The sequence below is a fragment of the Heptranchias perlo genome, chromosome 28, assembly GCF_035084215.1.
Source record: "Heptranchias perlo isolate sHepPer1 chromosome 28, sHepPer1.hap1, whole genome shotgun sequence".
Taxonomy (NCBI): Eukaryota; Metazoa; Chordata; class Chondrichthyes; order Hexanchiformes; family Hexanchidae; genus Heptranchias; species Heptranchias perlo.
In genome coordinates this window covers 29350282-29372447 of record NC_090352.1, presented here as the reverse complement: position 1 = coordinate 29372447, position 22166 = coordinate 29350282, and the positions used below count along the sequence as shown (strand labels likewise).

General features: G+C 40.5%; 1 protein-coding gene across 4 annotated transcripts in view; it reads left to right on the top strand.

Moving 5' to 3' along the window:
• The window catches only part of synrg (synergin, gamma), a 101684-nt gene that overhangs the window by 61465 nt on the left and 18053 nt on the right, over window positions 1–22166 (top strand). For 2 of the 4 annotated variants that reach the window (XM_068008295.1, XM_068008293.1), the window contains 7 exons: window positions 214–843; window positions 2397–2557; window positions 3512–3565; window positions 9325–9421; window positions 14685–14833; window positions 17849–17959; window positions 18621–18653. In XM_068008295.1, coding sequence (XP_067864396.1) covers window positions 214–843; window positions 2397–2557; window positions 3512–3565; window positions 9325–9421; window positions 14685–14833; window positions 17849–17959; window positions 18621–18653 — 1235 coding nt within the window. The remainder of the gene's footprint in view (window positions 1–213; window positions 844–2396; window positions 2558–3511; window positions 3566–9324; window positions 9422–14684; window positions 14834–17848; window positions 17960–18620; window positions 18654–22166) is intronic. The other 2 variants (XM_068008296.1, XM_068008294.1) reach the window with 1 other exon arrangement.

The following is a 22166-nucleotide window of genomic DNA, read 5'->3' as shown; positions in this document are numbered from 1 at the left end:
ACCCTGCCAGTGCCTCTGAGCGCTATCTCAAATGAATTAATCTGCTGAAATGCAAATGATCAGCAAGTATGTGCAGCCACAGATCAATTTTAGTCTTTGTAGTTTATTTTTTGTACCGTTAAGTTTTTTTTAAAATGTCATTCTGCCAAATTAGAGCCTTACTTTAAAACTCAAAGTTTAAGGTCAATGATCAGAATTCACTGTTTCTTTCAGATCTGGACGACTTTAAGTTTGACCCCTTCGGTAACTTCAGTAATGGCTCGGCAGTGAGCAGTTTAACCAGTTACGATTGGTCTGAAAAAGAAGACTCTGGTACCCAGGTTAAGAAGCAGCCACCATTCTTCCTCAACTCTGAGGGCAGATCCTTGTCCTCCACCTCAGTGCTTCAGAAGAAAGAAACCTCTTTCGGCAGCTCAGAGAACATTACCATGACGACTGTCTCCAAGGTAACGACATTCTCGGCTGAGGATACAAGCTCGCAGCACAAGTTTGTTGCTTTTGGAGATTTCAAAGAAACTGTAGAAAGGACCAAAGAGAAAAGAGAAGGTGATGATGATTTTGGAGACTTTGCAATTACTTCATCTACGGAGGGACAGATAACTAAGCCTAATGTGGCTGAGTCAAGCCTGGATGATGCAGAGCAAAGGACGACAGCGTCTGTCACAAATGGGATTTCTTCTGAAGAGACAAAAACTGAAGCCTTTGATGAATTTGGCGAATTCCAAAGTGAAAAGCCCAAAATTAGTAAATTTGATTTTCTTATGGCTAATTCCCAGGGCAAGGTGAAGTCCAGTGAGGAGATGATCAAGAGTGAGCTGGAGACCTTTGACCTTTCTGTGCAAGGTATGTATAGACAGTCTGTATCCTGTCTTAAAGTGATTGTTGCTTAACCTCAAAGTTGGATATTGCAAAAAGCTGTTTTTGCTGAAAACAAAATTTGGATCTTGGGTTTCCGAGAAAATGGTTTGTGTATTCATGAAAACCAAAAGCAAATTTAAACACAATTGTTAGTAATTCTGTCTGGTCTGAATTTACAAAGAGCAAAGTTATTGATTGCACATGTACCTTATTAACTCATTTTAAGGTCTGGTTGAATGCTTTCTTCGTTATGAGTTTCCTCCTCAATAACAGCAACTTACATTTATATGTGCCTTTAATGAAGAAAATGTCCCAAGGAGCTTCACAGAGACGTATGTGGAGGCCAAACCAAAGAAAGAGATATTAGGAGGAATGATCAAAAGCTTGGACAAAGAGATGGATTTTAAGGAGTTTGTTAAAGGAGCAGAGGTTTAGGAGGGATTCCAGAGTTTGGGGTCTCGGCAGCTGAAGGCATGGTCGATAGTGGTGGGTTGGATGGATGGGGGATGCACGAGGCCAGAGTCACAGGAACTGAGAGTTCAGGAGGGGGGATAGTGCTTGAGAAAGTTAGAGATAGGGAGAGCCTAGGCTATGGAGAGATTTAAACACAAGGATAAGAATTTTAAATTTGAGGCACTGGGGACTGGAGGCCATTGTAGCGAGGACAGGGGTGAAGGGTCAGTAAGATTTGGTGTAGGATACTATGTGGGCAGCAGAGCTTTTGATGAGCTGATCTTTACAGAGGGTGGATGATAGGTTGGAGACGGGCGATGTTACAGAGGTGGAAATAGGCAGTCTTTGCGATGGAGACGATACGGGGTTGGAAGCTCTGTTTGGGGTCGAATAGGATACCGAGATTGCAAATGGTTTGGTTCAGCCTAAGATACGGGAAGGGGATGGAGTCCTCCATCAAACTGCTCAGTTTAATGAAACTTTTTTGCCTTCTATTGGAGGCAAACTCCTCTTCCCATTCTCCCAAAAACTTACTCACCTGTTGAAATCCATAATTTTTTTAATATCGTCAGTGACAAATTTTAAATATGTCATAAAAGCCATTACTTAAATTACGTGTTTTTCTCTTCTAATACTTCTCTGAGAAAAAATATTGTTCGTTTCTCTGACTTTTGAGGTAGCTGAATGCTAGGGTCAGTCAAAGCAAAATATTGGCACTTCAGAAAAGGGAGAAAGGTCTAAAGATGTTTGTGATCTCAGTGAGGAAGATTCTCGTTCTACTGTTCAATCCAGCATTTGTAACGTAATGCTCAAAGTATCAAATTAACTGGCAAATTTTTTAATTGCATGTTATCTAATTATGTTAATATTGAACCTTCATTAAAATACCATAGAATTTTGAATCTTCTCTTAATGAGCAGAGAGGATTTTCTAATAAATTATTGAATGAAGCCTTTGCTATAAGGACTGTTCCTTTCCATGATTACAATTTTGTGGTATATTGGCCAGAAATAATTTGTGCTAATGTGACATTCTCTGAAATGTAGTAACTTATTTAACACAAGATTTCAACCCCACCCCTGCAGGATCTCATAAAAGGAGTTTGAGCCTGGGGGATAAAGAAGTTACCCGTGTTCCACCAGCTCCAGAGCAGCCTTTCAGGGACCGATCAAATACCCTAAATGAGAAACCAGCACCACTGCCTGTCATCAGGGACAAGTATAAGGATCTAACTGGGGAAGTGGAGGTAAAGGTTGTGTGTTCAGAAAATAATTACTAGTTAAGCATGGAGCTGGAAGATGTTTGGGATTTCCACTTAACACTGGGGAAGGAAACTATAGTTTTTCCGAGTTTCTAGCTTCAGAATCTCTGTGCCCAATTCTAGGTTTTGTTCTGCAGGAAAAGTTACACATTGTAGTAAAGGAACTGGTACAACTTACTGGCATCAGGGTTGTTGAGACTGAGGCCAGGAAAGGAATGGCTTTGAGAATTTTATTTATGTGCATATTAAGAGGGTAATTTTCACTAGCTTACTTGCAAACAGTGTTTGTCAAGTGTTTCAAAGTAAATAAATAAAACTTGTAAATAAAGATTTTTTTTTTACTCTGCAATATTTTATACAGCATCGTTTCACAGCTGGTTACAGGGATGTCATCCTACCTGGAATACACTGCAGGATGATAAAATGGCATTCACAGCTGGTGGAGAAGGTGTTACAAGTTAGATTTCTTTAGGGTTCAAGAATAAATTACTTTCTGTGTGGGATTATGTTCATGATAACTGGTGAAATTTACTTACCTGCAATATTTATTAGAAAACAAAATGAGAGTTTTTCTTTATGCCTAAAGCTTGAAGTAGGTATGTGTTGTGCTGTTGATCTATTACAGATATTTGGGGTGCTGGGGTTGATGATTGTTTAAGAACTCGCTTGACTGCCTTGTGGTGACTAGTTCTGTTACCAGAACCACCCATGCGTGTGATGGTTTTATCAGTTCCTGACCCGGGCACTCGTTAATGTGCATTTCATAGAGCAGTATATTTAGATGATTCTTACTTCTACTGTAATGATTGCTTAATTACTATTTTAGTTTGACCTTTGTCAGCTGCACATATATTTATTTGCATTTTAGTATACTACGTGAGGAAGGAGTTGATTTTGTTTCATATAAGAGTTTGTGAATCGCTCTTGTCTCTGTTTCAGGAGAATGAACGTTATGCTTATGAATGGCAAAGATGTTTAGAAAGTGCATTGCAGGTAAGAGCTTCCTGGTGCTTTACAAACTTAAGCAGAGTTTTAAAAAATATATATATTTTGAGTGTGTGGATGCGCTCTCAAGACATTTAAAATTGACTGGCTGAGGAGTGGAGCTCTGTGAATGCATGGAGTTCTTTCTAGGTGGCGGGAATGTAGTTCACAGCCATAGAGTCATAGAGTTATACAGCACGGATCGAGGCCCTCCGGCCCATCGTGTCCGCGCCGGCCATCAGCCCTGTCTACTCTAATCCCATATTCCAGCATTTGGTCCGTAGCCTTGTATGGTATGGCATTTCATGTGCTCATCCAAATGCTTCTTGAATGTTGTGAGGGTTCCTGCCTCCACAACCCTCTCAGGCAGTGAGTTCCAGACTCTAACCACCCTCTGGGTGAAAAAGTTCTTTCTAAAATCCCCTCTAAACCTCCCGCCTTTTACCTTGAATCTATGTCCCCTTGTTATAGAACCCTCAACGAAGGGAAAAAGCTCCTCAGTATCCATCCTATCTGTGCCCCTCATAATTTTGTACACCTCAATCATGTCCCCCCTCAGCCTCCTCTGCTCCAAGGAAAACAAACCCAATCTTCCCAGTCTCTCTTCATAGCTGAAGCGCTCCAGCCCTGGTAACATCCTGGTGAATCTCCTCTGCACCCTCTCCAAAGCGATCACATCCTTCCTGTAGTGTGGCGACCAGAACTGCACACAGTACTCCAGCTGTGGCCTAACCAGTGTTTTATACAGCTCCATCATAACCTCCTTGCTCTTATATTCTATGCCTCGGCTAATAAAGGCAAGTATCCCATATGCCTTCTTTACCACCTTATCTACCTGTTCCGCCGCCTTCAGGGATCTGTGAACTTGCACACCAAGATCCCTCTGAACCTCTGTCTTGCCTAGGGTCCTCCCATTCATTGTGTATTCCCTTGCCTTGTTAGTCCCTCCAAAGTGCATCACCTCGCACTTTTCCGGGTTAAATTCCATTTGCCACTGTTCCGCCCATCTGACCAACCCATCTATATCGTCCTGCAGACTGAGGCTATCCTCCTCGCTATTTACCACCTTACCAATCTTTGTATCATCAGCGAACTTACTGATCATACCTTTTACATTCATATCCAAGTCATTAATGTAGACCACAAACAGCAAGGGACCCAGCACCGATCCCTGTGGTACCCCACTGGCCACAGGCTTCCAGTCACAAAAACAACCTTCGACCATCACCCTCTGCCTTCTGCCACTAAGCCAGTTTTGTATCCAAAGTGCCAAGGCACCCTGGATTCCAGGGTATAATGGGGGTTTTACTGACTGAGCAGTTCACTGCAACCAGCAATCTCAAATCAGTAATGCAGTATAACCGTGTCACTTTTGTCTCCATTAATGCAGATCAGAAAGTAGATACTGTGGAAACCAAGTGATTGAAACTGGATTTGGCATTTCATTTCCCAATTTGGAGTGGAAAATACATATTATACATATTCGGAAATGTTCAACATGCATTTGTTATGCAACTGCAGCTTGTTGCTTTACTTATGACAAAAGGCTTAATGCTGGACAGTTCATAAATTGCTATGAAAATTGTTTAATGGAACGCCACCAGTCAGAATATTTTTCTTGTCTCTTGTCCAGCATCCACCAAGAGATGCTAAATAAACATGTCTGATATTGGTTTTGTTTCCACAATTGAATTTTGATAATGAGGAACAAAATAACTGTGTAACAAGGGGTAACGCTCAGTGTTTTGCTTACATCGCTTGTCTTTTTAACCTCTCTTTGGGTTTGAGGTGGCCCCTAAGTAACACGCCAGATAAAGGAACCGGAATCATATCAAGCCTCTGTGGCAAGCTTGGTGACCCGATACCTCAGCCAGGCAGGTCTGCAATACTCCAGGGCACTGTTGATTAACCAGCCAATCTGGTTCGTTAATGGGATGTGGAACTGCCAACTGGGTGCTGGGATTCTTCCCACTCTGCTCCAGATGTCAATGCTGTAATAGGTGGAGTGTCCTGGCTGGATACTCGAGAGGCTTCCCAATGTTCATGAGGCTGCTTGGTTTTAGCTGGTTGAACACTTGTGGTCCCTAAACTTTGTCTGTTGAAACCGACACCTAATCTCCCTGGACTAAGGTAAGGGGGATGCCTCCTTGGAGGGAGGGAGTGTGCACTCCATGTCAGGCAAACAGAAAGTCAAACTGTGTGGATTTCTAAGTAGTTTGGTTTGGAGACTGTTAGGCATCGTGATGGGTTTCTGGGTATGTCAGACACCCAGCTGGGCAAAAAAAAATTTCTTTAATTCAAAAACAAAATTTAGACATTTATTTTTGGATTGACATATACCTCTTGGTGATATTATTAATGTGAAATAGAATTTTTATTTCTCTACCAAAAAAGAAAGCCTCGCTTTTATATAGTGCCTTTCATATCCTCAAGACATCCCAGAATGCTTTACAGCCAATTAATTACTTTTGAAATGTTGTTTTGTAGGCAGATGCTGCAGCCAATTTGCGCACAACAAAGTCCCACAAAAAGCATTGAGTTGAATGAGGTTAATCTGAAGCTGTGTGTGTGCTCTAAATAGATACTCCATTAATGGGAAAATAAAATAACAAAGGAGAATAACTTGACTCACAACTGTTATCCTCCTTTTTCTCACAGGCTGAATAAATTCTGTATTGTCACTAAGCATTGTTTTTTATATAGGTCTAGACTACCTTTTTTAGTTTTTAAAACCATTTACTTATCTTGTTTTATTGCCTCCTTTCTCCCACCATACACTTTGGAGGCAGAGCAACTTGAAAAAATGGCAATTTGTTTAGCTGAAAAACAGCTTCAAAAATTTGTTCTCCAGCCAATTGAAGAGCAAGGATGTTAAGATTGATATGGTCTCATTGTTAAGGGAAGGTCATGTCTGACTAACTTGATTGAATTTTTTGAGGAGGTAACAAGGAGGGTCAATGAGGGTAGTGCATTTGAGGTAGTCTACATGGATTTTAGCAAGGCTTTTGACAAGGTCCCACATGGCAGACTGGTCAAAAAAGTACAAGGCCATGGGATCCAAGGGAGAGTGGCAAGTTGGATCCAAAATTGGCTCAGTGGCAGGAAGCAAAGAGTAATGGTCGACAGGTGTTTTTGTGACTGGAAGGCTGTTTCCAGTGGGGTTCCGCAGGACTCAGTACTAGGCCCCTTGCTTTTTGTGATACATATTAATGATTTGGACTTAAATCTAGGGGGCAGGATTAAGAAGTTTGCAGATGATACAAAAATTGGCCATGTGGTTGATAGTGAGGAGGAAAGCTGTAGACAGCAGGAAGATATCAATGGACTGGTCAGGTGGGCAGAAAAGTGGCAAATGGAGATCAATCCAGAGAAGTGTGAGGTAATGCATTTGGGGAGGGCAAACAAGGCAAGGGAGCACACAATAAATGGGAGGATACTGAGAGGTGTAGAGGAAGTGAGGGACCTTGGAGTGCATGTCCACAGATCCCTGAAGGTAGAAGGACAGGTAGATTAGGTGGTTAAGAAGGCATACGGGATACTTTCGTTTATTAGCCGAGGCATAGAATATAAGAGCAGGGAGGTTATGCTGGAACTGTATAAAACACTGGTTAGGCCGCAGCTTGAGTACTGCATACGGTTCTAGTCATCACATTACAGGAAGGATGCAATTACACTAGAGAGGGTTTGGAGGATATTTAGGAGGATTTTGCCAGGACTGGAGAATTTCAGCTATGAGGAAAGATTGGATAGGCTGGGGTTGTTTTCTTTGGAACAGAGGAGGCTGAGGGGTGGTTTAATTGAGGTGTACAAAATTATGAGGCGTTTAGATAGTGGATAGGAAGGACCTATTTCCCTGAGCAGAGAGGTCAATAACCAGGGGGCATAGATTTAAAGTGATTGGTAGAAGGATTAGAGGGGAGCTGAGGAAAAAAAATTTCACCCAGAAGATGGTAGGGGTCTGGAACTCACTGCCTGAAAGGGTGGTAGAGGCAGAAACCCTCAACTCATTTAAAAAAGTACCTGGATGTGCACCTGAAGCGACGTGGCCTACAAGGCTACGGACCAAGTGCTGGGAAATGGGATTAGGCTGGGTGGCTCATTTTTGGCCTGCGCGGACACGATGGGCAGAATGGCCTCCTTCTGTGCCATAAATTTTCTATGATTCGATTGTAGATGCAGCCAGGTTTTTACCAGAAAGGAGGTAACCCAAACCAGTAGCTATTTAGTTATAAGTTTTCAGTCTGGCACCCGTCTGTCACATAGAAAGAATCCATACGGGGTGAGAAAATCTAGAGGGCGCTGATTGGTTGTTTTTCAGTGAACGAGATGTGTAAATCAATCAAAAACCACTTTCTGTTGAGAATGCTGGTTGACTCTTAATGCAAAGGGAAGCCATGTATAGCCCTAGAATTAAAAGAAGGACACGTGGTTAAAAAAAAAGTCAAATTGGCTAACAGGTCATGTTCAAGGACAAATCAGACTTAAGCAAAAATATTTTTTCAGACTAGAAGAAAATAATTCTCAGGAGAACAGGACTCTGTATCAAGCTCGCCCCCTTAAGACAACGAAAGCTGCTATCCGAGCAGCCAAAAGATAATTGGAGAGGAGGATAGTGATAACTGATAGCATTAGCAAAATCGTCTTTAGCTCTGTTTGAAGTCAGAGGGCCATTAAGGGCTGCATTGAGATCGAAGCCATTGTCTTTGCCCCTCCCCCGCCCCCAACCACAAACTCCGTTCCCTCGCCACCGAGCCCATCTTCCTCCTTGGCCACTGTCTCAGGTTGAACCAGACTGTTTGCAATCTCTGCATCCTATTTGACCTTGAGCCTCCGACCCCATAACCTCTCCATCACAAAGAGCGCCTACTTTTACCTCCGTAACATTGCTAGTCTCCGCCCCCGCCTCAGCCCATCTGCTGCTGAAACCCTCATCCATGCTTTTGTTACCACCAGACTTGACTATTCCAATGCTCTCTTGGCCGGCCTTCTATTCTCCACCCTCCATAAACTTGAGCTCATCCAAACCTCTGCTGCCTGTATCCTAACTCGCACCAGGTCCCGCTCACCCATCTCCTCTGTACTCGCTGACCTACATTGGTTCCCGGTCAAGCAATGCTTCGATTTTAGGATTCTCATCCTTGTGTTTAAATCCCTGCATGGTCTCGCCCCTCCCTGTCTCTGTGACCTCCTCCAGCCCTACAACCGTCCAAGTATTCTGCATTCCTCCAACTTTGGCCACTTGTGCATCCCCCACTCCTTTCGCTCCACCATTGGTGGCCCTACCTTCAGCCGTCTTGGCCCTAAACTCTGGAATTCCATCTCTAAACCTCTCCGCCTCTCCACCCCTCGCTTCTCCTTTAAGATGCTGCTTAAAACCTACCTCATTTACCAAGCTTTTAGTCACCCCATCCTGATATCTCTTACATTGGCTTGGTGTCAATTTTTGTCCGATTATGGCTCTGTGAAGCGCCTTGAAACATTTTACTACTTTAAAGACGCTATATAAATGCACATCGTCGTTGTTGAAGGATTGTTCAGACTAGATTCAGATGGATTCTTAGGATATGGGAGAGGTTTTAAATACCCCATTAGCATTGCCACAATTTGTGAAACTTTAGTTTATTCTTGAGGTAGGTGGTATTCGATATAACCGTTCTGTTTAAGTGCTGAGTATACCGATTTTGTTAATTGCTTTGTTTCATTGTTCCAGCCTTTATATTTTCATTGTAAATATCTTAAGTTAAAGGGCACTATGTACATTTTTTTAGGTGATTAGGAAGGCCATTGATACCTTGAATGGAATCAGCAGCTCAACGGTGTGTAGTGAAGTCATCCAGTCAACACAAGGCATGGAATACCTCTTGGGTATGGAATAAATGACAGCAATTGTTAATTGATATTGTTTTGTTAGTGTCTGGGTGTTTTTGGTTGTGCAGTGATGCATTTAGAAGACCCAGGAGCATTTTGTCCTGTGGGAAAGATGACTTTTTTTTTAAATCCTTTTATGATGGCAGTAATATTTCTGTAACAAAACAAAACATCATTACTTTCTTAAAAATTCTACATCCTATTTTTTTACACCTTTTTTAGGTCTCCAAGTGTACACTTTTTTGAAATCATACTCAGCAGTTTGTGGTCGAGAGGGGAACAGATGACTGGCACCTTAGGCTTTTATGAGTGTTACTTTTAAATTAGCATTTCATTAAAGTTGACTATTCTCTCCTACCTTTCCCCAACTCCCACATTCGGAAGAGTCTTAACTTCTCTTCAAGCTCCTCTTGCTGCTTGCCCCACTGTGATCTGGAGCCAGCAGCATGTCGAATTGCAGGCAGGATCCAACAATTTGAATTTCATCAAATATTAAATGCTTTTTCATTATGCATATTTTCTAATTCTATTTTTGACATTCTTCATTAGAAAGTTCACAGAAAATAATTTTTGCAGGTGTTATGTGCAGGAAAATATTTGTGTATTTTGAAAAACATAAGGGGCGTTATGGAATTTAGCAAATGCTGCAAGTATTTTTAACGTAGGTAATTTTAACAAAATAGTATTCTGATCAGGCTACAGGGTAGCACTTCTCAAACCACATTCAACAGCTTATCTATGTGGTTTATTTATATAGTTACTATTTATTTCCAATAATCTCCCTTTTTCCCCCAGAGGCACTAAATGTTAGTGGGAAATGGTTGCATAGGCGCTGGTAGCCTGCCGCTGCCTTGCCCAAATGGTCATTCTTCATGCACGAGCCTATCACTGAGTGCCTGCAGGCTATTTGACTGCAGGGGGCATCACAGCCAAGCCCATTCTGTCTTCACCCAACATCCTTCCACTTTCCAGCAGGAATCACTGGATTGCAGTGACAAGCAGGAACACTGGCTGATGTTTCCTCTCCTGAGTCCAGGCAGGTTGTCACCCAATTACTTGTAGTGCTCCAATTGCTGTACCAGGTAGTATCGGGGAACTTGGCTCAGACTGGCAGTCAAATCTGGGATCCTGTGGTCTATATCGCTTGGTGCATGCAGCTACCTTATTAGAGAAGCTATTCATTCCAGTAATATAGAGTCATGAGTTTTCTATAGTTGTAGAAATGAGGAAAATAGTAAATTAAGCTGTAAATGCTTCCACTTGGTGGCATTGTGTGTGCACATTGCAATATGAATGTTGGTTGTATGGATGTCACAGTATTTAATATCCATAACAATCATAGTGACTGTTTTTGGCTACCATGGTTACAGATCTTAGTCAAATTGACATGATTGTAATATGTCTTCAAAAAAAAAAGTCACCTTACAGCATCCTTAAATAGCTGAGAATATACCAAGAGAGTTGTGCTATGAACACTGATTGATCAGGGAAAAAATATCTTTTAGCTATTTGTCTCACCTTCAAATAATCTATTCATGATAACTAAAGCATTGTTTCCCGGCCATTTAAAAGAGGGATAGAGTCTATTGTGCAGTTTGTGATTATATTTTCACTTTGCTGCATTGATTCTCTGCATTTTACACGGCTATATTGAGCATACCTGTTGGTGAATAATTAAACGGTTGTAGAGATTCCTGATCTGTGAAGCTACTGAGAGTGGGATGCAACAATTCATGATGAATGCATTGGTGCACTTATTGTAACAGTAAAACACAATCTTATACTAGTAAATGTGAAATTAGAAATGGCCATTGGACCCATCAAACCTCTTCCTTCTAACAGACCATGTATAATTTGGATCATCCAATTTATTTACTCATGAGGGAAGTGAAAAACTTCAGGTAACACTTCCAAAAAGATAATGGGCTGTGAAATTTCTCCATGACCCTCCAAGGCAGCCACCACCCACCCCCCCCCCACCGCCCCCCAGAAACCTGGCTTTGGAAACCCAGGCAGCTTAGTCCTATTTGCACTTATATTTCTTATTCACTGTTTTTTAGTGTCCATTTTTCATTGGTGGATGAATTGCAAATCAGAAAACCAAGATGTGTTAGTATCAGCAACCTGAAAAATATGCAAATTATTGGGAACATCGCTTTTAAACTTTATTTATGGCCCTCTGAGGCTCCGTGTTACACACTTATTCAATCCCTAAGACAAAAGTTTGAATGCCCCTGCTCTAAGGTAATCTACTGAGCCTTCTGGATATTAGCCTAACCTAAATTATTGAACCATCATCACCAGATGCATTTCACAAGTCACATTTCCTTGATTTCACCAGCACAGAAACCCATTGTGTTTCATAGAATATTTAATCATCTGCAACTACACTTATTTTCAGTTCTACTTTTAACCAGATATTTATCCAGCTACTTTTTAAAAAATAAAGTTAATCAACTAGCATTAACTGATCATCCACTGATTAATTTTGTTCTTGTGCCTTGCAGTTCTGTAATCATTGTTTAAGTTAAGTAACTTCCATCTTAATTATTTGCCCTATTTTAAAGACCAGAATCATGGCCCCTCTGAATTATCTTTTCCACAATGAAAACAAGCTAATTTCTAAAAGCCTTTCCAAGTAACTGAAAGGTTTAAATTCCAGAATTATCCTTGCCACTTCTTTCTCAATCACTGCAAAGGATCAATGTCCTTTTGAAGGTAGTTTGCTCAAAAAGGCACACAATGGCCATACTATTGAGTTAGACAAAGTTGAAATAACTTTTAATCATATGCCCTTGAAATGCATCCCTGTCCTTTATTAGCCTGGTTGATAACACTTCACTGGACAGTGGATAATTGCTCCAAATCCCTTTTCCACTTGTGCTAATGGCCACTCATTCATTCTGTACATGTTTCCTGTGCCATGGTACATTACCTTACATTTATCTACATTAAAATTCATCTGCCATTCTTTAGCCTATCCACTTTATTTGCCCAGGTCCCTTTGAATGCCCTCAATCACTTCACACCAGTGACTTGGCCACACAGCTTGATCTCATAAGAAAATTTAATTATAATAACGAAGTACTTTCCTCCATATTGTTAATGAATAGTGTAAACAGCAGTGACCCCAGAATAGACCCTGCAGAATTCCAGCTGTTACTGCCCCAGCTGGAGCTTTTTCCATTTATCGTTGCCTTCTGCTTTCTCCTGCTTAGACCAATTATCAAAATAGCTAATTTGCTATTCTTTGACCCTCAATCTTAATTTATGCCTCACATCAGAACTGTTCCGTGCTATCTGCATGCATTTGTCTTCTAGTTTACTTACCTCATGAAAATTTCCTTAGATTGGTGAGGCATGTCTAGGGCAAGTGATTTGTTGCATTATGTCATGCCACTTCAAGTCCTCTGATTTTCACCTTACAGCGCAACTTTCCCTGTCAGTTTCTCCTGTCACGGGCACTTCAGGTTTAATCAACAGCATGATTCAAAGTGTTCTGCCTCTCTCAGCTTGCCTAAGAATAAAGGAAGTCTCTATCTAATAACTGTAACAGCTGTCGGCAACTGCTCAGCCCACTGACACTGTTTGATATTAGCGTCTGAATTAATGTCAATGAGAGCTGACTGTAAAACCAATTGTTACAATAACCAGCGCATCTTACAGACTTTCTCCGGAGTGATCACTTGAACACCTAAAAACTCTTCAAATCTCTGCCAAGAGGTTCCTGAAGTTATCCAGCATCTAAACTGCTATGAACCAACGCAAGTTAGTGACACAGAGACATAATACAGCTGCAGAGAAAGACGACACTTGTCAGTTGGTGAGCATGCATTTGTAAGATCGGTTGGTTACTGTAACACCCTGTCTTGTACAATCAGTGAGTGCTCCGCTCACTGACACTGGAAATCAGACTTTAATTTTGTGGAGTGCTTGCCGACTCCAAGACTAGCTGTTACGGTAATTAGGTGGAAACTTGCTTTATTGTTAGGCGGCTGAGTGGCACAGATTGCCACTACTTTAAAACAGACTGTTGAGTGAAATTAAAGTGTTGGTGAGAGAACAAACTGAAAGGACTGACCCACATCTGCAACTGTCCCATGATTTTCAACAATTTTTCTACAGCAAACCATTTGCCTTAGACACGACCTAATATTCCTAAAACCATGCTGACCATTTATTATATCCTTCAGATGACCATAAATAGTACTCTATTATACTAATTGTACAATTCTCTGTGATATTTTATTTTTTTGAATCTTGAGGTAACGTTTGCTGAATTCCAGTCCTCCGGTTTCACTCCTATATTTCTAGAAGTTTTAACACATTCAGCTCTTTTTGCCTGTGTTGAATTTAGGTTGCTCTTGGGAACTGATTTTCCACAGCCCCATTTTCCTGTTTTCTACCACAAATCCTTTTATATTTGTCTTTACATTTTTGAATGCTATAATCGATTTAGCATTGATTGCCACTTGTGACAAAGCCAGTAAATCTGTGTATGAATTAAGTTTCTTATCTCTGCGTTTATGTATCTAGTGATCAAAGCCATATGTCTTTGGTTTACTTAACAATGGAAATTATCTATCTTAGTTTACCACATCTATTCCTTTTACTATTTTGAACGTCTATCAAATCTCTCCTCCCCTCCATCTTATCAGTTTAAGAGAATACAAACCTAATTGCTCCAGCCTGCAGGAGGATGACAACAGCTGTCTGCTACTGGGCATGTGTCTGGACAGCCAGGGAATAGCTGAATCTGGAGAAAACACATATGGAGTCTGTAGGACCAGCTGATTACTGTAATAACCTGTCTGAACAATTGGCAAGTGCTCCACTCACTGACACTCCTCATAAACCAGCCCCTTCATTCCTGGTATCCTCCTGATTTGCAGTTTCTCCAGGGCTATTATAACGCACCTATAGAGAGGAGCCTAAAAATATTATATTCCTCCCAATAGTGAGAGTTGCCAAAAGTATTAACTGGAGCCTTATTATTTCCTTGTTTTATTTTTAAAAATTCTGTGGTGATCTCATCGTCTAGGTTCCTGTAGACTTTTTAACATTGATCAACATAAAGTAGGCCAGGAGACTGCTAGGAGGGAAGAAATTATAAAATTAACATTTTCACTATAGTAAAAATTAGCACTAAATTTTAAAAAAATTAACTGTTAAATTAACACAGCTCAATATTTTTTCATTATCAATGAGACCTTTTGGAAGTAGATTTTATGCACAGGTGAACACTGCTTTATTTTAACAGGGGTGATAGAGGTGTATAGAGTAACCAAACGCGTTGAGCTTGGAATTAAAGCAACAGCAGTATGCAATGAGAAACTCCAGCAACTGATGAAGGAAATAGAGAAGATCTGGAGTAGCCTGATGATATTCATGTCTCTCACTCCCCTCACGGTAAGGCTGCCACTGGGTTCTGAACTGAATTTTCCTTCCTGTAGAAGAAGTTTCTGAGCTTCTACTGTATGCCTTTCCACAGCTCTACTATTCAGATTGGAAATCTCTCTGACAAAAAGTGGGGATTATGCTGTTTATTATACAACATTATTTTGAAGACATGATGCTAGTAGAATGCTAGGGATGACCCAACACGCTGTTCCATTCTAAGTTGAGGGCTAGAGCTTTGTGCCTACGGATTTTGGTAAAGCTGGGAGTAAAGGTAGCACTGTATTTTTTTTAAATGAGTAAATATTTATATATATATATGGGTATGTGTAAGTTATATTTGTGATCCATTAGAGCAAGAATGAACTTTAGCTCTCAAAGAGGTACTATTTTAGCAGGAGTCATCTTGTTTGACTCAGCAAAAGTCCTTAGGAGTCTGTGATGAGAGTTTTACCATTTAAAGTATCATAATGCCAGTTAGCACATAGGCGCTGGCGTAGAGCAGTGGAATATGCGCATCCATTCTAAGGAGTTTTTGGGGGGGAAAACATAAACTTTACGTGCACAATAGCTGCCTCTAAAACTGGTATTTGTCCCTTTGCCCTCAGCTCTCCCCTCCCCCAATAAGAGATGATAAAGTAAAGAAGTTAATCAGCAGCAGGTTGAACACTCTCTGCTCCCCTTATGGGGGAGATCATTTCCTAACTCCACTAGATTTTGAGATCTACAGTAAAACTCCTAAGTAATTCACAAGTTTTGTTATATTAAGTTAATTGACATCATTAACATAAAACAAGCTGGAACTTTCTCTTTTGCTTTGCTTTGGTATTATAAGCTTGGTTTCAGCTTTATTGTTGAGGTGAAAAGCTAGACAATGTTTTTATTCCTTAAAATGGAGACCGTGACCATGAACTAGTAATCAAATAAATCTTGAGTGGTTTTAAAATAGTAATAGTTGAAGATGCATTGTAGTAGAGAATCAAAATATCTTGCATTCACTGAGCTTTCTTTCTATAATTGCATTCCTTTGGGATGATACAGAAGGTAAGAAAAGCATATAGTTTTAGTCTTTGTTCACAAAATAACACTTTGTGTTGGCATTAAAATGTCACCGGCGCCTATGTGTTATGTTAATTCAAGAAAAATTATTTATAGCGATTATAGCTTTGGGGATTTTTTTTAGTGCCATCTTCTCTTTCAATGGTGTAACAGCTATTCTCGTAAACGACCGTTGTCCCCTACTATCTGGAAAATGCATCTTTTCTATACTGTTCCCCTTGGAGAGATTTGTACTTGAGGGCTAAATATTACCCCACTTGCTTACTGAATTTAATGTCGTTTCGTTACTTAAATAATTAAACAGAGGAGACAGAAATGCAAACCTTAATTTACAGAAGCTCAGTAGTGAGATATGATCATTTTGCACATCAGCATCAAACATACAATTTTTACAATGACGCAAGCCAATTCTTTAGATCAAAGAAAAGCATCTGCCACTTCAATCAAACTCATTTTTTTTCTATCCTTTGATCATGTAGGTCAAGAAAGTGAGCAGTATGGACATTGTCATAATGATTGCAGTTACCAACTTACAAAAAAAAACAGTATAATGATTCATAATTTAAAGTACCAAATTACTATTATTGTATGTTTATTTAGATGCAATATCTATATATGATATATACATGAATACAAAGTAAGAACCAAAAAAATGGCATTTTCCTCAAACCATGATACATTTTCAGATGCTGTGATCTTCCAGTGCACATTAATTTTGACTATAACCAGAATCAATTTCTTTACTTGGGTGGTTTTAAAGCTTAATGGACCATTTTGTACAGTAGCAGTGTTTATGCTCCATCATTTTTGTGATTACTGCTTAAAGGTCCAATCGTTAAAATAGCCTTGGACAACATAAATGGTAAAAATTGTTAGACCTGCCCAACTTTAAGTAATTTTGCTTTCATATGTCACAAAAACCATAACTTGGGAATTCAAAGCATAGCCCTGTGTATCCGAATTGACGCATTTGACAAAAGTTGTAATTGTCTTATCATCTCTGAAATAACTATAAAGTTGCAGTATCCAGTAAACAATTTTATGAGAGATAGTTTTGCTGTTTCTTGGTCTACTGGTCTTAAATTGTAGCTTTGAACTGTCCAGAGTCACATCTTCCAGTACAGCCAAAGAAAATGGGAGGAAGGACCAACGGCAATCAAGTTTCAATAAAATGATGTTTCAATACTCCTAGTTAGTTATTCATTTCATTTATTTATATATATATATTTATTTATATGGTGATACAGCACAGTTACTTAATTTTTATATAGTATTCCGACTATTAATGCAGTTGCACTACAAATTGGTTTATTGTAGTCAGCTATCCAATCTGGCCAAATGGAACTTCCAACCAGGTGATTTGGCAATCTTCTTTGACTAAAATGGTGTATTGTAGATCACTTTCACAATTAGTTTTTTTTTTAATGGAAGCCAGTTATTTTATGTGAGTTTGTGACTTCATGACTGCTGGATGAGCATGATGAGATCAGATCTTATTATTGACTTCCGAACATGTTAGATCAAAACTGGTCGTCAGCTTGTTTGCTGAATGTGCCTAGTTCAAAAAATCCAGGAGTCCAGTCTTAAGTAGTTGTTAATTTTTTTGCACAGCGAGTTATTATGATCTGGAATGCACTGCCTGGAAGGGTAGTGGAAGCAGATTCGATAATAACTTTCAAAAGGGAATTGGATAAATTCTCGATGGGGAAAGAGCAGGGGAGTGGAACTAATTGGATAGCTCTTTCAAAGAGCCGGCATAGGCAAGATGGGCTGAATGGCCTCCTGTGCTGTAAGATTCTATAATAATTTTGAACAACAGGAAAAGGCCATTGGGTGTGCCCAACAAGCCCTCCTTTTGTCCCATAGGAAGGTGATTTTACTGTACAACTGGGGGATAGAGAAGCTATACTTTGAAGTTACATTGTCTGAAATTTAATAGTAAATCTAAGCCATTTGCATTCCTCACAGCCAGATGAAAACTCACTGGATTTCTCCTCGTGCATTCTACGTCCTGGGATAAAAAATGCGAAAGAGCTAGCCTGTGGAGTTTGTCTGCTTAACGTTGACTCCAGAAGCAAGGTAGGCACAAGCTACCTTTGGCTTGCTCACATTCCAATAGTTATTTAATTAATGGACTAATGTAGTGATCAGTAATTTGTAAAGAGCAGATCTAGCCCAGTGAGCATTTGTCTGTGACCATTGATGTATCTCTATTCCTTTGTTCGCAGCTAATAAATCAGAAACTGCATCTGAAAAACCAGCAAAGCATTTCAAGGTTTCGCTGGTTTTCAAGCTTCGATTACCATCCCAATGCAGTGCATTGTTGAGCTACAGCATAAATTGGGACAACCAGGTTTGAATCCCAGCCTAAGCTGGAAATCCTACTCAAGCTGGCCCCAGGTGATGAGTTGTCCATCTCAGCCAGGTGGTCAGGCACGTTGCAGGGTCCAGAGGGAGCTAAATCACCCTCCACTAAAGTTTTAGCAGCTCCTACGGCTGGCCAAAGAGTGGCACCAACAGGCTGAGGAAATGTTTACAGTCATTTCTTCCTCGCTTCCCCCCTACTCCTGTCCGACTCCTTTCAACCAGGATCTACTCTGCGTAACCTGAAAAGATATGAAAGGGAGTTAATACAAAACAATTTGAAAAAAAAATCTCTTAGCTGACCTTATGAGGATTAAATCATTCAACTGATGTGGTACTAACCAGGAATACTGACTTCACATCTCACTTATTCCAGAAGGAAGAAAACTTGGAGGATCATCCTAAACAAGTATGACCTTCTAAAAACTATATTCTCAAACATCTCATCTGCCAAATGCCTATGGAATTGGGCTAAATTAAAATTAACCCTTGAACTTGTCTGCAGGGATAATTTTAATATCTCTCCTTTCCTTTCTTACACTATCATCATTTTGGTGTCTTGAGTTTAGTTGGAGTGATTTAAAATCTGCTGTCTCCTAACAAATAGCGATGAGTCTCACTTTCTTCTTGATGGTGTTGCAGTTGTAATTTTTGGATTGCATGGGGAAGTTGGTGTTGCATGCATCAAGAATGGGTGGTTTTAACATGCATGTTGATGAAAGTTAATGCATTTTGTTAAAAAATAAAGTTCCTTGTGTTTTAACAAATGTAGCATATTCTAATTCTAAAATATACAGTTAAATACATCAAGGTATTGCTTAAAATGGATGCCATCAGTATAAATTTAATGTGCAAAGCGTGGGGGCAGGTTTTGGCTGATGCATGGAGGACTCCAAAATGAATGTACACGTCATTGTTGAAGAACGAAAGGAATGTCTGTCTCGCTCATAATGGGGCCATTTCATATAGTAGACAAGTTAGAAGACTGATCGCTCTATTACAATACAGTTGCACAATCATGCCTCTATTCAACATGCAATTCAACATTTTTAATGCTTCAAAAAAAAAGTTGAAGAGCGAGATTCAAGGTCACAAATTTGATCATCAGTCTGTGCTGAGTTTGGTGATCTCAACAGGGGCAGGAATAGGGCTGTCGGTAGCTGGGAGTAGTAAGCCTGAACTGAGAAGTATGCAGTGACTCCTGCTGGGAAGTGTATGTATTAATGTGAATGTTGAATGAGAAAAGAACCGAATGCGACAGTGATTAGGGAGCGAAAGGATATGGGAAAAGGGCGGGAAAGTGGAGTTGAGGTAAAAATCAGATCAGCCATGATCTCATTAAATGACAGAGCAGGCTCGAGGGGCCGAACAGCCTACTCCTGCTCCTATCTGTTATGGTCTTATGATCCCTACTTGGTTAAAAAGCATGCCCAGCAGTCACTCATCAAGAATGTCCATTTAGATAAGATGCTAATTGGCTGTTGGCATCAATGGAACCACACTCCATGAGCCACCACCTTAGGAAAGGAACAGAGAAAATTGGAAACCAAGATTCACAATTTGGTCTGTGGTAATGTTGCCCTGGAAGTATATTAAACAGCCAAAGATTTGTGCATTAACTTCAATCATGGTTCAATTATAGCTAAACTAAAACGTTGTCAGAAATATGTAACTGCCTGGTCACTATTGATTGCCCCTGCATAATGAAGGAAAAATGGTTAAAGCACAGTTTGCTAAGGGATTAAAGGATTAATTGGGTATATATATGAATATGAAGATTTGGTAGATGTATTGAGTGAATTCTTCGCAACAGATTTTGCAAAAGAAATCGACAAATTCTGAATTTCATCCTTCAGAAATTTAATTTGGACCTAAATTGAGAGTTTATTAAGTAGAAATTCCAAGCACTGTAAAAACTGGACTAGGAGTTACTCATTTATTATTTGTGGATTTTTAATTGCAAAGTTGAAAAGAAAGGACTTGCATTTATATAGCACTTTTCATGACCTCAGGACGTCCCAAAGCACTTTACAGCCAATGAAGTACTTTTGAAGTGTAGTCACTGTTGTAATGTAAGAAGCAGGATAGCCAATTTGCACACAGTAAATTCATACAAACAGCAATAAAATAAATCATCCATTTTTAGGTGTTGATTGAGGGATAAATGTTGGCAAGGGCACCAGGAGAATTCCCCTGCTCTTCTTAAAATAGCGACGTGGAATCTTTTACGTCCACGTGAGAGGGCAGACTGGGCCTCGGTTTAAAGTCACATCCAAAAGATGGCACCTCCAAAAGTGCAGCGCTCCCTCAGTCTCTGGAATGGGTTATCTCCTACCAATCCAACACAAATGAGAACTGTTCCATGAGAATATATTGTAACAAAAATGAAGCATTTATATCTAAGATTTAGTTAGGTATTGGTTTTGTTAATTCTATCACAGTACATAAGGGGTTAATAAGACCACAGGAGGTTGCGCTCTTTATATTGACAGTTTGAAGAAAAGATATGAGATGGATTTTACAGTATTTTATTTTATCATCCATTTGTTCTATTATTTAAACACACTGGTATTTTTTACCTGCTCTATCTGCAGTATTATACAGAACAATGTTCTTAATTACTTCACATTCCAAAAATATTTCATTTGTGCTCTAAAGACCACATGTGTCACCCTCAATTTACAATATTTACATAAGAATTTTTGTTGCAATTTTTTTTTTTATTCGTTCATGGGATGTGGGCGTCGCTGGCAAGGCCGGCATTTATTGCCCATCCCTAATTGCCCTCGAGAAGGTGGTGGTGAGCCGCCTTCTTGAACCGCTGCAGTCCGTGTGGTGACGGTTCTCCCACAGTGCTGTTAGGAAGGGAGTTCCAGGATTTTGACCCAGCGACAATGAAGGAACGGCGATATATTTCCAAGTCGGGATGGTGTGTGACTTGGAGGGGAACGTGCAGGTGGTGTTGTTCCCATGCGCCTGCTGCTCTTGTCCTTCTAGGTGGTAGAGGTCGCGGGTTTGGGAGGTGCTGTCGAAGAAGCCTTGGCGAGTTGCTGCAGTGCATCCTGTGGATGGTGCACACTGCAGCCACAGTGCGCCGGTGGTGAAGGGAGTGAATGTTTAGGGTGGTGGATGGGGTGCCAATCAAGCGGGCTGCTTTATCTTGGATGGTGTCGAGCTTCTTGAGTGTTGTTGGAGCTGCACTCATCCAGGCAAGTGGAGAGTATTCCATCACACTCCTGACTTGTGCCTTGTAGATAGTGGAAAGGCATTGGGGAGTCAGGAGGTGAGTCACTCGCCGCAGAATACCCAGCCTCTGACCTGCTCTCGTAGCCACAGTATTTATATGGCTGGTCCAGTTAAGTTTCTGGTCAATGGTGACCCCCAGGATGTTGATGGTGGGGGAATTCGGCGATGGTAATGCCGTTGAATGTCATGGGGAGGTGGTTAGACTCTCTCTTGTTGGAGATGGTCATTACCTGGCACTTATCTGGCGCGAATGTTACTTGCCACTTATGAGCCCAAGCCTGGATGTTGTCCAGGTCTTGCTGCATGCAGGCTCGGACTGCTTCATTATCTGAGGGGTTGCGAATGGAACTGAAAACTGTGCAGTCATCAGCGAACATCCCCATTTCTGACCTTATGATGGAGGGAAGGTCATTGATGAAGCAGCTGAAGATGGTTGGGCCAACGACACTGCCCTGAGGAACTCCTGCTGCAATGTCCTGAGGCTGAGATGATTGGCCTGCAACAACCACTACCATCTTCCTTTGTGCTGGGTATGACTCCAGCCACTGGAGAGTTTTCCCCCTGAGTCCCATTGACTTCAATTTTACTAGGGCTCCTTGATGCCACACTCAGTCAAATGCTGCCTTGATGTCAAGGGCAGTCACTCTCACCTCACCTCTGGAATTCAGCTCTTTTG